We start from the raw sequence: 15,280 nt of genomic DNA on the forward strand, positions 1-15,280 counted from the left end.
TTACATCAAATACTGTGGATTGTTTACCTGCATGCAAGAACCTTAGTCATGTTATGAATAACTATTTTCTACAGTGCCAATATCTTCCTTAATACTGTTTAACCTGAACTGACTTTTGTATATTATAATAATGTTGCCCTTTATTATCTGAATCCCATTTATTCTGCCAAGCATTAATTATGGCTGATCTTATTAAGGATTTTACCTCTCCACTACCATTATGCTGCTTTAATCATTTAGTTGTTACTGTATACTTTTAGAGCATTCTTTGCCAATCTATGTGCTTGGTTTACCTTTAACACTCATGTGAGCAGGAATCTAACACAACTGCACTTCTACACCATCCTTTGTCATCTTAATGGCGTGGTTTAAATTTCTTTCATGAGATCTTCTTTGACCGTTTGACTGAATGACAAACCTCTTAGAGCTGCTGCTGAATCTGAGCAAATTACTGTTTTAAAGGCTGATCTGATGGGGAAAAAAATACCTAAAGGAACTGAGCCTACGTGTTCATGTGAATTAGGGGTTTTGAAAAATGAATGAGCCTTTTATCCCCTTAAGGGAGCTGAGAGGTCGAAGTCTCCTACAGAACTGACTTTGATATATTAATTAACCAACACTGCCGCTTTGTGGTGTAAAACAGTGTTGCGTGTAATGAAGGCGTAGGAACCATTGTACGCATCAGTGTTTCTCCTCGGAACGTAATATCTGATGGTAAAACCTTTAAAATGAAATGACTCTCTTTCCCTTACTGACATATCAAATACACATTTAAAGCTTAATTGAATTAAAATGTAAATCAAACGCATAGTTTAGCTCATAGCCTCTGTCGTGTTTTGAGACAGTTGTACTTCAAAGGCCTGTTGTGTTTGGAGCTCCAGTTAACGTTGTTTCAGATTAACTTTTTCATATACGCCACAAAGTCTGGCAAGGCTGTGGTACAACTGAAGAGTTTATCCATCTTTATCGTGTAAGTCAATATTGCTAACTGAATTTTCCAACTTAGCATGTGAAGCCAAGATGATTAGTGACTTAAGGAGGCGAAAGAAAGTCAACGTTAGCTGCTTGGCACATGGTAAACATTGTTTAGGGTGGTTTAGTAAGTTTAACATAATGTCAATATCGTGCCAATTTGCCTTTGGTATGCTCTGTTTTTAACTTTAGGTGTAAGACTATGAGTAAAGAGTCCAGAATGAGGGCAACAGTAAACCAGAAGCTGACAGAGATGGGGGAACGAGAGAGGTGAGAGGAAATACTACAGCTTTGTTTAACAATGAACGGTTTGGACTATACTATGTATGAACGTTAGATAAATAAAGCTGGCTGTTGAGGTTTTTAATAGCGTGTCATTGCCACCCTGTCATCCTCTAGCAGTCTGTGTCAACCACCTGACTGTTTGCTGGTGAAAGTAAAGCTACATAACATAACATGAGTTAAGAGGGAGAGGTTGCCAGCTGTAGTAAATAAGTGCCTGTTAAATGTCCAACCTTGCGAGGAACTTACATATTTATTTATGAGTAATGAACTGAAGTGACTCTTCAAGCTTCGAGTAAGACAGCTGCTCCATCACATATTCATTTTGTTGGCAACGCAGAGAAGTATCACTCTGAATAATCTGAATAGTGCATAGTAATAATGTCAACACAGAGAGAGAGAGAAAATGGCACAACAGGGCCGAAATAGCAAATGTTGTGCTAAAGATAAGGAAGTTGCCAGGTGTTGTTAATTAATTAATAAGCATAAAACAGAAAAATGCCTGCTATACATCCACACGTGTTTGCATCTCATCAACAGACTGAAGGAGTTACTGAGGGCTAAGCTCACTGAGTGTGGATGGAAGGACCAGATGAAAGCTCACTGCAAAGGTAAAAATTACCGTACTGTTGTTAAAACACATTTCATTGATTGACTGCCAAAGATGTGCAAGATGCAGTCTTACACCCACTCCCTTGTGAATCTGATTATGCTACATTTCTCTTTCTCATGTGCTAAAAACATGTTACATTTCTCAAAGAAATTTGCAGTCATACATATTTAGAGAGCTTAAATGTATTTATTTATTGTTAATTTAGCAGAAACGATGCGTAATACATCATTTGTACCAGATATAGCTAAAAGCTCATTTTCATCCGTAGTCCCTTGGGCAGAGGCCACAATTCCTGCACATGTTACAGAGATAAAAGATCAGTTGTATCAAAATCTTACACTTCGTAAAAAGTATATCCTCGCTTTTTTTCTGCCATTTAAGCATGAATCTGCTCTACACCTGAATTAAGCAAAACACATCCTCCAAATTGCCATAAAAGGTCCAGAGCTTTAAGAGCTCTTAGAGCGCAATTTAGGACACATCTGACAGTTGTAACTAAAGTGCATGGGTTTTGCTATGGAGGTCGTATTATGCTGCAAACGCTACTTTGAGCAATTTTTATTAAATAATTAACTTTTTTTTTTTTTTTTTTTTTTTTTGCAGAAGTAATCAAAGAAAAAGGCTTGGAACATGTCACTGTGGAGGACCTGGTGGTAGAGATCACTCCTAAAGGAAGAGGTATCATAACTTGACTTGACTTTTTGGAAGAGCTGTTCCTGCTACCAGCTCTTATATCTAGAGTGTTGGTAGCAGGACAGCACAGACACAAGTTTTGCAGTACCACGTTTTCTGTTTGAAAGAGTAAGTCATAGTCATTGATATTATCTCTCTCTTTCTTGCAGCTTTGGTGCCGGACAGCGTCAAGAAAGAGCTTCTCCACAGAATTAGAGCCTTCTTAGCTCAGCAAGCCACATAATTATGATTTTTAACATTACAACTTGCCTATACTATCATGATATAGAATGTGTTTAATAAATTGATCTACTTGAATGTTAAAAGTATTTTTCCATTATCTTGAATTTTTCTGAGACATAATGACACCGGCTTTTCTTTTTTTTTTTACTAATTCTGTGACTACGGTTATCACATGTTTGTTAATGCACTCACCTTGCACATTTAGTTGACCTTTCTATAAGGTACTGTATGAATAACGTTTTAGAATCATTGATCAACAATCATTTTAAATATAATAATAATAAATAAATATATAATAATAATATTGTATTTGAATTGAAGCTTTTTACTGTCCTGGCTTTATTTCTTAATTAAAACATTTGTAGCAGTTCTTGTGGCATTTTATTTAATATTTTCAGTGGTATTGGGTGGATACATAGTTGCTGATTGTATGTTGTACCATTATGATGCAACACATGAAGTAAATGCTTAAAATTATGATTAAAACCTTACTGTAAAATTTGGTCATTCAAGGGGAAAGTTAGAATACTACTACCAAAGTCCATGAATAAAGTTTTATCCATTGTCTGTATTCACAATACAAAAAGTCTTCACATTGGGTGTGAAACCTTCAGTTTAATTGGGCGGCTGTGGCGTAGTGGAGAGCAAGGTAGTTCTCCATTCAGAGGATCAGTGGTTCAATACCCGGCTTCGGCAGTCAATGTGTCCTTGGGCAAGACACTTAACCCCAAGTTGCTCCCGAAGGCTTGCCATCGGTGTGGACTGGATGTTGCATGAATGTTAGTTAGAGTCTGATGGTGGCACCTTGCATGGTAGCCTGTCATCAGTGTGTGAATGGGTGAATGATATGTAATATACTACTGATTGTAAGTCGCTTTGGATAAAAGCGTCTGCTAAATGACTGTAATGTAATGTAATTGCATTTACAGATAGTTAAGACACTAACAAAAGTTTTAGAGTTCTCTTTGAAATTCTCTCTCCGGCTACAATGTAGACAGTCACTTAATGAAGAAATAAAATTCTTCCCAGGCCATGTTATCTGATGATGCAAGTCCTTTTTCCTCAGCACTGCACATATTAATGAGGAGTTGTATGTGTAGTGTGTTATTGCTGATAACAGCGTGGAATGCAGCTTTACACCTGGTCCATCAAATATAAAATGAGACTAAAAATATGACAGGAAAAACAGTTAATCACCTTATTCACCATGAATCACACCTAACTGGTGCCGTGAATTAATACTTCCCTTTGATTAAATTAACTCGAATCCAAGTGAACCATAGTTATTTAACGACAAGCCAGCTGCTGCTTTCACGTCCCAGAATCAACACAATATTCCAAACAGAGTGGGGAGAGGGCGGTGGCAAGAAATAGATCATAAAAAGATAAACAGGAGTGACCTTGTTCACAGGGAGAGGTGGATGCACCAAGGGACAAATAGCCTTCACTGAAACTGGTTGTCAGATTGTTTTGAAGGTCCTTTTGCGAAGTGTATGGAATGAACAAGTGCACTCCAGTATCCCAGTGAGAGTCACTAGTCTGAGTGCAAACAAACACAAGTTACTCACCCCATGGTGAGGTACAGAAAGCCAGGCCAGGAGCTCTCAACAATGTCCTGATTGTCTAAATAAAGCTTTTATGTTTTTTTGTTTTGATGTTGTCGTGCAACTTCACAACCTTCCCATCGAGTCAATAAAAAAAGTTTCTGTTACAGGAACTCTCTAGTCCCGAAGCCACCTTTGTTTCATTTTTTTTCCATCCACATGCTGAACCACATCATTTTGTTTTGTTGAAAGGTCTCTATAGTTACACACGCAGAATGCCTAACTGGTTATGGATTACATTTAGAGAGGCCATGAACCCAAAAACGACGCACAGCTCGGCACGAGTAGCACATTAGTGGGTAGTGAGTGATTCTGCGCTGGTCACCCACCCAAGACAGAGAGAGAGTGTTTTCTTAGCCGAAGGACCCGCTGTGACATCAGCCCAGGTGACAACATGCTGATATACAGTGCTGTTGTGGGGGCCAAATGTAACGCACCCCTCCAGCCCAGCACACACGCTTCTTTAATGGCCTACATCAATCCCCATGTTATCAGCAGATCTCCCCCGTTGGCCTCCGCATATAAAGGGGGTTCTGCGCACTGTAGAGCGGCACTGGATAGAATTACCAGTGATGCAATTTATTATCATACTGATTTTTATTTACTTTCTCACTTTCTGTTCTCAGCTTTTCTCCATCACTCAGGACCTGCACAGCTCTGCCAAGGAGCTGTACAGTATCCAGATGCCTCTGCACATCATTAAAAAAACTTGAAAAGTAGAGTTGTCCAAATAAAAGGAAAAACATGATTAAAAAAAAAACCCTTTCTTCTATTCATTGGCTCTGGGTTGTACATCTTGGATGTGGCCCGGCAGAGATTTGATTAAGACCTGCTCTGGTGATCACAGCAGTGGCTGATAGCGAGGAAGCACACACTTTGTAGCATCCTGTGAGGCAGCCTCTGAATGAACCACCATAAGTCAAGCAACAACAAAGGCCAAGAGCGCCCTTATTCCACCAAAGTCAATATCAAGCTGTGTCTGAGCAGCCCTTAATGACATTTAAAAGGGAAAAGTCAAACATGTTGTGCGTGTCTCCATGTGCTTTTTCATGTGTGAGTAGGTAAGTGTGCGCGGATATATTCACCACCCCTGGAATCGGATCATTTCATCATGATAGCAGCTGTGTCAATAGGCAACGGAGCCAAAAGCGTGGTCCTGTGTGCTGTGTCCCATAGGTGCTCTGAGGTCCTCTCTCTAGTGGAATTGGCAACATCCAAAGACCATAAACACCTCTCTTACTGTACAAACAACTGAAGAAAAGGCAGCGCTGGGTGGAAACAGATGGCAGGGACGTGTTCATATTATATACAAATGTTGGGAAATGATGATGTTATAGCATATTGCCTTCTTTGGGATAACAGTGCACCTGCTTCAGATGGTAATGGTTTAAGAAGTGTCCATGAAATACTGTATCTTAAGCCCTGGTCATTTGACATTGATAGATAAATCTCTCCATGTTTACAACAGTATATCGGACATTTCTAATTTATAGGCTACTGCTATGGGGTTTTGTGTCTCATATAAATTTTCCTATCTTTTTTCATAATGGAAAGGGCAAATACATTGCAAAAGCAGACAAAGGGTCAAAGAGGGTGTTTCAAAGCAAAAGAAGGGGCCATGTGCTCCTACAAATTCCCAAGACCCGGTGTGCAGTTGGCCCTCTTTACTGTCAACATGTGTGAATGCCATGCTCGATAAATTTCTCTTTGAATTCCCTCACTAGAATTTATGAGACGTGCAACATGGGGTTGCAACTCTTTTGAAGCCTAGACACTTGCAGCACTCGGTGCCGTGTGCATTCTCATTTAAAGGGGAAAGAAAATGCAGAAATAAGGGAGATGTTTGCGAGTAGCATCCTGTAGTGTAAAGAGTTTTAAATGTATTTACTCTCTGTTGTGTCTCCTGGGATCTGTTTTCTACACACTAATGAGGCTGACGAGCAAATTTCACTCTGTTATTGCTGGCATCAATGCACCAGTTGCAGGCATACCACTCGCACTCTCTCTTTTTTTCCCTCCCTTTCCCCCTCAGTAGCCCAGCGCAAATAATAAATAAGAGGAAATACATCATCCCTTTTTCAACCTGAGAGCCAGGAGCGGGCCTGCCAAAGTTAACACAAAGCAATCTTAGGTAATGATCAGCAAATGTGTATAAAGTTTCATAGAGCATGACTTCACATAATTCTTGTTTAGATCATGTTAGCTGGCTCAGTCTCAACTGTGGTGCTGCTGCAGTAGAGACCATGCTAACAACACACACACACACACACACACACACACACACACACACACACACACACACACACACACACACACACACACACACACAAAATGTTTTCTCACCTGAAGCTTGTTTGTAAAAGCAGCACTTCTGTTTTGTAAGTGCTTGTAATTGATTTGATACAGACTGTGTAGCATTGTGGCAAGAATTAGCTACCATAAATTGTGGAATTTTATTATATTAAAATACTCTTATAAACACTCATTCAGTCAGATTTCCACTCATTTACACATATTGTTGGCACAGAACCGAAACGTTTCATTGTGGCTCAATTGATGAAAATGATTTGCTTGATGTAAAAAAAAAAAAAAAAAAAAAGACAAATCTTCATTGAGCTGTTTTAGTGCTCTACCTACAGCACAGCCAGCGTGCAGATGGAGAGCCGGGGGGTCTCTATGCAACAACACAGAGGAAAGAAGTGAAACACAACCCAGACATTGTTTACCCTGTTTCTGATGTAAAGGCCACTTACTGTCGTGTCCAATGCCTAACCCTTAATTTGCTGCCCGGGCCTTTGAAGTGTGCGCATATTTCTGTTTCCTGACACTACCTTTCCCTTCTCCACTCTCTCTCTTTCCTCCGTGCCCCAGCAGTTGATATTGCAACTGGATAGGCCATGTTTCCATGTAGGGGCTCTTTTTAGGTCTGCTCTGATGATAGAAAACACAAGTGGTGAAGGGGGGAAAAGGAGTGCTGGGCGCACAGATCCACAGAGAGGCCCCAGCCCCAGCCCCAGCCCAGACAACGCTGCAGGGGATTAGAGCACACCCTGGCAGCAGAATGGTTTCACTTAAGAATTTCAGTAATCACTTTTAGGAGTGTAATATATAGCTGACCTTCGGCAGCGCCACACGACCCCCCGCTCCCCCAGCCATTTGATCAAAGGAAGCGGCAGTGGCTGTGCAAACAGGCGCTATCAGTGGACTCCAATGGATTTACGGCCTGCTTCTTCTCTCTTGTCTCCCCTGAGTCGTGTGCTGATACACACAGAAAGCAAGTTTCATCTTACAGAACCTATTTTTCTCCCAGTGCTAATTTACGGGCCAGATCATGACTTGAGGGGACTTAGAGGAGAGGAGGGAGGGAATGGGGGGAGGCTCACGGGGGCCTCAGGGAAAGGGGAGAGAGCGGAGGTGGGAGCAGCTCGAGGCCCTTATCCACTGCCTGCTGACTGGGCCGAGCGGAGCGGCTCTCATCATCATGGGAAATGCCCAGTAGGTGCTCTCTTCTCAGCTGGAGCAGCCAAACACCGTGGCCTGTGCTCCGCAACAATAACAGCAACCAGAAAAGGACAGAGGGCTGGCCCAGTAGGGTTTATATAGTGCCCTAAATCACAGGAGGCTCTGACAATGAAGTGGGGAGAGAGGATGTGGGTATCATAGCAACTATTAATAACCCAATACATACTGGTGTGAACACAGACGAGGTGTCTAAGTCTGTCTAATACTGCACTTTAATGTTTCCTCATTTTTAATTGCACTCATGTACAAGTCAACTTTTAATACACCAGCTGAATTTGCCCAAGTATGGCAATTTAATGGACTATTTTATTGCTTTAAGTAACATAACATAGCATTTCCACCAATTAGGAACCAGCAATTACTGTAAACATACCTCAACGAGAAGCAGACTATCAGAAAACAACAAGTTGACCTTTATGCTTTTATAGGGAAATATCTTTCAGCTGGTTAAAACCCCGGTAATTTGTAGTTTGTGACTCACATGTTCTGGTCTAATTTCATGCTCTTGTTAAAATGTTTTCTTGCAGTACCCGTTGTGCTCATGCGAAAATTGTTGTTTATTTTGTCTTTGTTTCATTTAAAATGAACGCACACCAAGAAATGATTTATTTGTTGTGTTTATATTTCAGCATGAGTGCCAGTAAAAGCTGCAGGAAGTTGTGGTTTGCAGAGCAGGAAGTTCTGCTTGTAACCAGTTGAGGGCAACACAGAGCAGATGATGAAGGGGAATCCATAGTATGAGGTGATCCACTAGGTCATTCAAACTACTGACTTCTTGTACCACATTTAGCAAAGTTCCCATACAACATTGGAAATATATCTAGGGGCCATATGCACATTGGAAATATATCTAGGGCCCATATGCTGCTTCAAGTGCATGTTTTACGTCCTTTGAATGATCTAGACTCTAGATATTATTGTTTTCCTCCTTGGCAGTATACATATGATTTAAATTTTCTTGACAGTTTTTCAGGTGGATAAAAACATTTCATTCATGAGGATTTGAGTGGTGATGATAACATAGGTATAAGTTATATAGCTGCCATGTCAGTGAGTGTTTATGTGACTCAGCTGATGACAATGCGTGCCATGTCATTAAATGATTGCTGGAAGTCCTGTGCTTTTATGAGCTTATTGGACAAGCGTGGGGGGTAATGTTTCCTGATTTGAGCACCTGAGAGCAACTCACCACATGTTCTGTCTGTCCCAAAAACATCAGGGAAGGATCTAAAAGAAACCCTACCATGCCAGGGCCCTAAAACAAGGACTGTACCCTACCTTTCCTCTGCAAGGGTCACTGCAGGTCAGTCTGGTGCTGAGGATGTCACTCAAGGCCATACGTTATATGACGGGAGTTCATTACTAATACACACTCATCTGATCCAGCGTGGTAGTTATGTAACCCCTGTGTTTAACAAGAAGTGATGAGGAGGAAGTGTAGGTGTGGGGCATTCTTCAGAAATATTTCTTCATTCGCCCCATCAGCAGGTGAGAGCAAACAGGAGGAAAAGGGCCTGCTATAAATGCTCTGTGGCCCTTGGCCGTGTAAGTATTTTATGGTGTTACTGCTATGGGCAGGGTGATAAGTCTGATACCTGAGTGCTTGCCATGTCATTACCGTAATACAGCTGGCCATCTTGATCCTAATTGGTGTTGAGTCAGTTACAGTAAGAAATAATAATTCCTGGCTTTGCTGGAAAGAACTCAGAGCTCAATAATCTACAGTTGCCTTATTAGTTTTAAGTTCAGAGCCAGCTACATTAACTTGTGTGTGTTGCTTGTGGGAGAACTCTGGTGACCCCTGTGATTATTACTAATTTTGCAGAAGAGTGTGCTGCTTGCTGGGCGGGCGAATAAGCTATCAGGCTTAAAGATGATTAACAACATGTCTATTCTAATCAGTATCAAGCTATTATAACCTTTCCATTTGGCTCTGTGCTTAACAATGATTATCATGCAGCAACATCTCTTTCAGACACAGTCTGTTTTGGCCCTCTGATCTTACAGTAGATACGTGCTGGTGAGCAGGTTGGGCTGTGTGTGTGCATGGCATTGGGTGTGTGAATCAGCTGAGGCTCATGTGGCTGGCCTGGCCTCGCTTCCTGCGACCCAGCGGGGCTCAGCCACCAGCTGCCTCGCACCCACTACACATTCCTGCTTTATTCCCAAGCTCTCCTCCCTCAGCTACACCGGTCAGGACAAAATGTATGCCAGCTGCAACATCATTAAGTAAATGGGATCCTTGCACAGTTTTTTTTAAGGCGCGGTATTGAAAAGTTAGCCAGGTCAGTCGTGTGAAAAGCATTATGTATGTCCACAAAGAAACATGAATGTGCATATGAATCCAACACACAGTAGGCTACATTTACTGAGCATTTACAGTAAGCTGCTGCCAAGATGTAAAGTGCTCACCCCTTTTGAGTACCACTATGGTCCAGACTGATAACAACTATCAAATGGATTGCCATGGGATTTTGTACAGACATCCATGGTTCCCAGAGGATGAATCCTACTGACTTTGGTGATTACATGACTTTTCCTCTTGCTCTATCATGAGGTTCACATTTGTTTTGTTTAGTTTTTTGGTGAAATATCTCAACAACTACTGGATACAATTGTCATTTAAATTTGGTACTCTGGTTTCCATAGTCCCCAGAGGATGAATCCTGATGACTTTTGTGATCACCTGAAATATTATTCAGAACTACAGACATGTCAAAGTTTTAATTTAGTTTAATTGGCACAACTAGTGTACCGACATTCATGGTTCCCAGAAGATGTATCCAACTGACATTGAGGATTCTCTGATTTTCCTGTAGCAACTGGATGAGGTTGAGATTTGTGTTTTTTAGTGAGACATTTAAACAACTACCGGATTTATTGGCATTAAACTTGAGAGGAACAACTTTGGTGATCCCTTCACTTCTCAAAGGGCCATCATCTGGTCACATTTTAATGTCCAATACTTAGAGCCATATACTTGCTAACTAACATTCCCATCAGCTTCAGTTGTACTTTCTATTTATTGCAAATTCGCAAATGTTAGCATTCTAACACGCAAAACAAAAATGATTAACATTGTAAATATTATACCTGCTTAAAATTAGCATGTTAGAATTGTCATTGCCTTAGCGTGCTAATCTTAGCATTTAGATCAAAGCACTGCTGTGCCAAATACACCCTGGAGTTGTCATCTCCTGCAACACTTTTAGTGTAATGAACAACTGAAGTTGTGCCAGAAAACCCTACTTTGCTGCTCATTAAGCCCTAAAGAGCCACCAGCATGGCTGAAAAATCTTTATCATGTGTTCCTTTCTAGTGTGTACAGTCACATTGCATCTCAAATGACTACTCATAAAGCACACTAAGATGCATTATGGGTCCACAAGGTGCTGCATAAATCAATTTTATTTTGCTTTATCATTGTCACACACACATAATCAACCTAAAGGCCCAACCTCTAGAGTCACACACACACACACACACACACACACACACACACACACACACACACACACACACACACACACACACACACACACACACACACACACACACACACACACACACACACACACACACACACACGCCAATATTTAGCCACATCCACTACAAACCATTAGACAACACACAGCCAGACATACACACCCTTCCCTCTGGACTGCCGTCACAGCACTGCAAGCACAGCTGTCAAAACTCAGGGACTTCCAGCACAACAATAGTATGATGGCTTGGGAGGGCCAGAGTAAGACAGAGAGAGGAGGGGAGATGTAGCGGATGTTGAATTGACACTTCTGGACCTTTCCCCGATGCTCCAGACATTTACAGGTTGAATTAATATTCCCTGCATCGCTTCTTTGTCCCACACACCCTTTCACTCCTTTTTGTCACTCAAATTATTCACCTCCTTCTCTGTTCTAATGCTCTCTCTTTCGTCCCATCCTTCCACCTCTCTTTTGCTCCAGACATGGTCCACTGGGAAGACTTCCATCAACCTCACGCCTCGCATGTGAGGCCACATTTTCGAGAGGAGTAATAACACTGAAATCCTCCAAATCAGGTCATGTCAAATTAAGGTATTTCGGGAGCCCACCCAAGTCTCTGAAGGGGTCAACTGAAAGCTTGCTTGAGGCTAGATTTGCATGTCAAAATACACTCAATTATTCAGACTCCATCACAACGTGGGACTTCAAAATCTCTAAATGTCTCATAGTCTCTACGATTCTGTAGATGTGGCCTATTGGTACGCCATCAGATGTGGACAAGAGTTAGAAATCCCATTGGCATGCACAGATTAGCAAATCAAAACTTTTGCCTTAATTGCAGCAAGCAAGTGCTTCTCGGTTGAATTGGCTGCAATAACATTTTAACCATTTCCATCACAAATTCCTGGTAAAAAGATATTTAGCTCTAGGAAGTTTGCATTTATTTAAATAGCTTATGTCACCTGTTGACACCAAAAGCCTTGTGTCTCCTGGTGCTGAACTAAATGCAAAAATGTCTTCTCATGATGGAATAATTAGCACCCTCGAAGCTGTTGTTGCTAAAACCGAGGTTACAGCATACAGGCTGCATAATTGTTACCTTAGCAGACCTACCATGCACTTTTAGTTGTTCTATTGCTGCAAATATTGCCTATAGGAATCTATTCTGAGGCTAAAGAGATCACTTTTATCTTAGCTTCATCTCTGATAACACAGAGATGTGTTGAACACTGATAAGGTTTGGACCTTGCTTGGACTTACAAACAATCATTTGGCAACTCGACAAGCATTCCTAGGAAGTTCACACCACACAGTGATTTATTGCCAGGATGTGGCTGTATAGCGAGAGTGGGTAGACTCCAGGTTGAAGTAGCCGGTGGAACGACAGGTCAGCAAGATAGCTGAGCTTTACGTAGCGGTCTGGGATTCATTCAGGGCAGCTCCCAAGGGGGCTGTTGACTGGAAGGAGGTGGTAAATCCCCATTTTGAGGACTTTTGCTGATGTTGTGTTACATCTTGTTTGACCTAATCAGACGTCTATTGTGTTACGTCAGGAAATGTAGAGGAGGGTGGATGTTTGCAATTACTATCTGTCAAGCACAGACAGAAACATTAATCACAATTTTTCAAACTTGAAAGAATAAAACTTAACTAGATGATTTCTATGGAAACAAATATCTGTTTTATCAGATTAAAATGTGAAGTCTGGCAACGGTGAGAATAAATATGTTATTTCATTTTCTTATTGTAAAAAAGAGCTCCATTGTTGTCAAAAAACTATTAAAAACACAATATCTTTGCACTCTGTGATATTATAATGAATTTGTTGTTTATTTGAATGATCCTACAAAACAAGATGAAAATCATCATGCACTATTTACAAAATAATAATTGCTAAAAACGACAGTGCCCCCCAAAAAACCCAATCTGGTCCCTTTTTTCAAATGAAACTATTTATTTGGGATATATTTATTAACTTCAGGCCTGGGCCTTAGTGCCACAGAAAAGGCAGGGACATCTGAAAGTACTTAGAGAACATATTGAAAGTTGATGGATAATGTTTTCTTGATATGGGAATTTTATTGTTAAGATATCAGACATATCCCAAAGAATTGTTTTCTGTTGCTTTTTTCCCTCCTCCTGATGCAAATTCAAAAAATGCACTACTGTTTTTGTTTGAAAAAAACAACAGCCTATCCCTTTAGGAGATGCTGTAGATTAGCCCATAAATCGGCAATTCTTGATTTCTTAGCCACTTGGGGGCAACAAAACAGCTGTTATTTAAAACAATGACATACTGTCACTTTCCAAAGTGGATATGCTGAAAATGTTAGCAAACAACATCCTACGCCACTGCCTTTTCTCTTCTCTTAGCTCTGTTTTGTTCTCAACCTGCTCTCGAGGGAAATATTGGAATCGTAGCAGCTAAATGCTCCACTACATTCATCAGCTTGACAATAACTACTAATATTAAATTAAAGCAAAAATCAAAGCTATTGGGCTTAGTAGCATGATATATTTTACCTTTTTCTTTGGTATTAAGAAACACACAGTCTTTACACTGTAATGCATGTGTAGGTAAAAAAAAAGCCTGTCATTGCTATTCAGAGCCACCACTTGCTGCTGTGGATACAATAGATGAAAATGTGCTGAAGCTACAGCTGCCACAACCTTCTTATCATCCTCCTTCCCTCCACATGTTCACCACAGGGAAGTAAAACAAACACACATCCTGAACTCATCTGCATGCTCCATCTGAGTTGATGTATACAGGTCCTCAGCAGCCGAATGAGATGCCAAGCACTTCTCAAGTGCAAGGAAATGGTGCGGTTTCACAATTCCTAGATTAGGACCGAAATCTGCAGTTCCCCCCACCACTTTAAGTGGCTGTGGTGCACACACAAACCCACTGAGACCATAGAAACATACACAGTGGTTTAGTGTTGGGCTTTGGCCAAGATAAATGACTGCTTCAGGTGAAAACAAACCGTGGCCCCAGCAGATTCTTTTTTTTTTCCATTTGCAAGTTTTGGGGCGACTTCTCTTTGTGTGTCAACTGTTCTTCCACATATGCTCGGCTTCGGCTCCTCCACCCTATAACACACTTCGGGCTTGTTAATTATTCAGAATGAGGAATACAATCTTTAAATGGTGCTCTGCAGGCACAAGTGCTTCACATGTGTTGAGGACTAAAGGTGGAATGACTGTTTTCAAATGCATAACGGCAGATCAGCTAGCTTAAGAAAATCAGTGAAGGACATTGAAAATGTTTCATCCATAAAGCATGATGGAGAAATAAATGTGATAGAATGTAAAAGACACTTTAATTCTATCACCCTCAGTCACTCTACAGTTGACCACATTCAAAGTCCTGAGCTGCAGTAATCCTGCATAGGGATTTTTACATCTGCTGTGTCGTATACTTATTTAGCTGTAAGAAGTTTCATAATCATATGTTTGTGTTTATGATACATATTATGAGCTACTATAACTGTGGTGTGCAAGATAACTCCCTTGCATTTATATGTAAGAAGTGCAGAACAAGAACACTGGATGTTTGTGCATAGAGGAATCTTTTACATGAATATTTTAGCTAAATTAAATATCATAACTATGCAATTGCACACAGATTCCACAAAGGTTCCAGTTTTTGGCTGTTTTTTTTTAATGGGTTTGGTTTGAATCAGTCTTTTTATATAATATTTTAGTTATGTTGTCTTTTAACGTTTTTTTACTTATTTATTAATCTTTACGGTGTAATCACTTACAGTATTTATTATACTTGTTTTGATCTTGTTTTCTACTATGTCTTGCACTATTTACTCAACTGCTGTAATTGTGCAATGAAGGATTATCTTATTTTGTCTTATCTAATCTTATTTTATCTT

At 40.5% G+C, this 15,280-nt stretch overlaps 1 protein-coding gene across 4 annotated transcripts; it reads left to right on the top strand.

Annotated features, from left to right (window-relative positions):
* Nucleotides 1–627: 627 nt before the first annotated feature.
* Nucleotides 628–3,141, top strand: eny2 (ENY2 transcription and export complex 2 subunit). Of its 4 annotated transcripts, XM_054622111.1 has the most exons (6): nucleotides 649–714; nucleotides 1,007–1,075; nucleotides 1,165–1,242; nucleotides 1,795–1,865; nucleotides 2,471–2,545; nucleotides 2,710–3,141. In XM_054622111.1, the coding sequence occupies exons 3-6, from the start codon at nucleotides 1,175–1,177 to the stop codon at nucleotides 2,781–2,783; spliced, it is 288 nt and encodes a 95-aa protein (XP_054478086.1). In that variant the 5' UTR covers nucleotides 649–714; nucleotides 1,007–1,075; nucleotides 1,165–1,174; the 3' UTR covers nucleotides 2,784–3,141. The 4 variants fall into 4 exon arrangements, with proteins under 4 accessions (XP_054478087.1, XP_054478086.1, XP_054478084.1 ...); XM_054622112.1 differs by lacking the exon at nucleotides 1,007–1,075 and having other exon boundaries at nucleotides 628–714; XM_054622109.1 differs by lacking the exons at nucleotides 649–714; nucleotides 1,007–1,075 and adding an exon at nucleotides 733–970.
* The last annotated feature ends 12,139 nt before the right edge of the window (nucleotides 3,142–15,280 follow it).

This window comes from Anoplopoma fimbria, chromosome 20, assembly GCF_027596085.1.
Source record: "Anoplopoma fimbria isolate UVic2021 breed Golden Eagle Sablefish chromosome 20, Afim_UVic_2022, whole genome shotgun sequence".
Classification (NCBI taxonomy): domain Eukaryota; kingdom Metazoa; phylum Chordata; class Actinopteri; order Perciformes; family Anoplopomatidae; genus Anoplopoma; species Anoplopoma fimbria.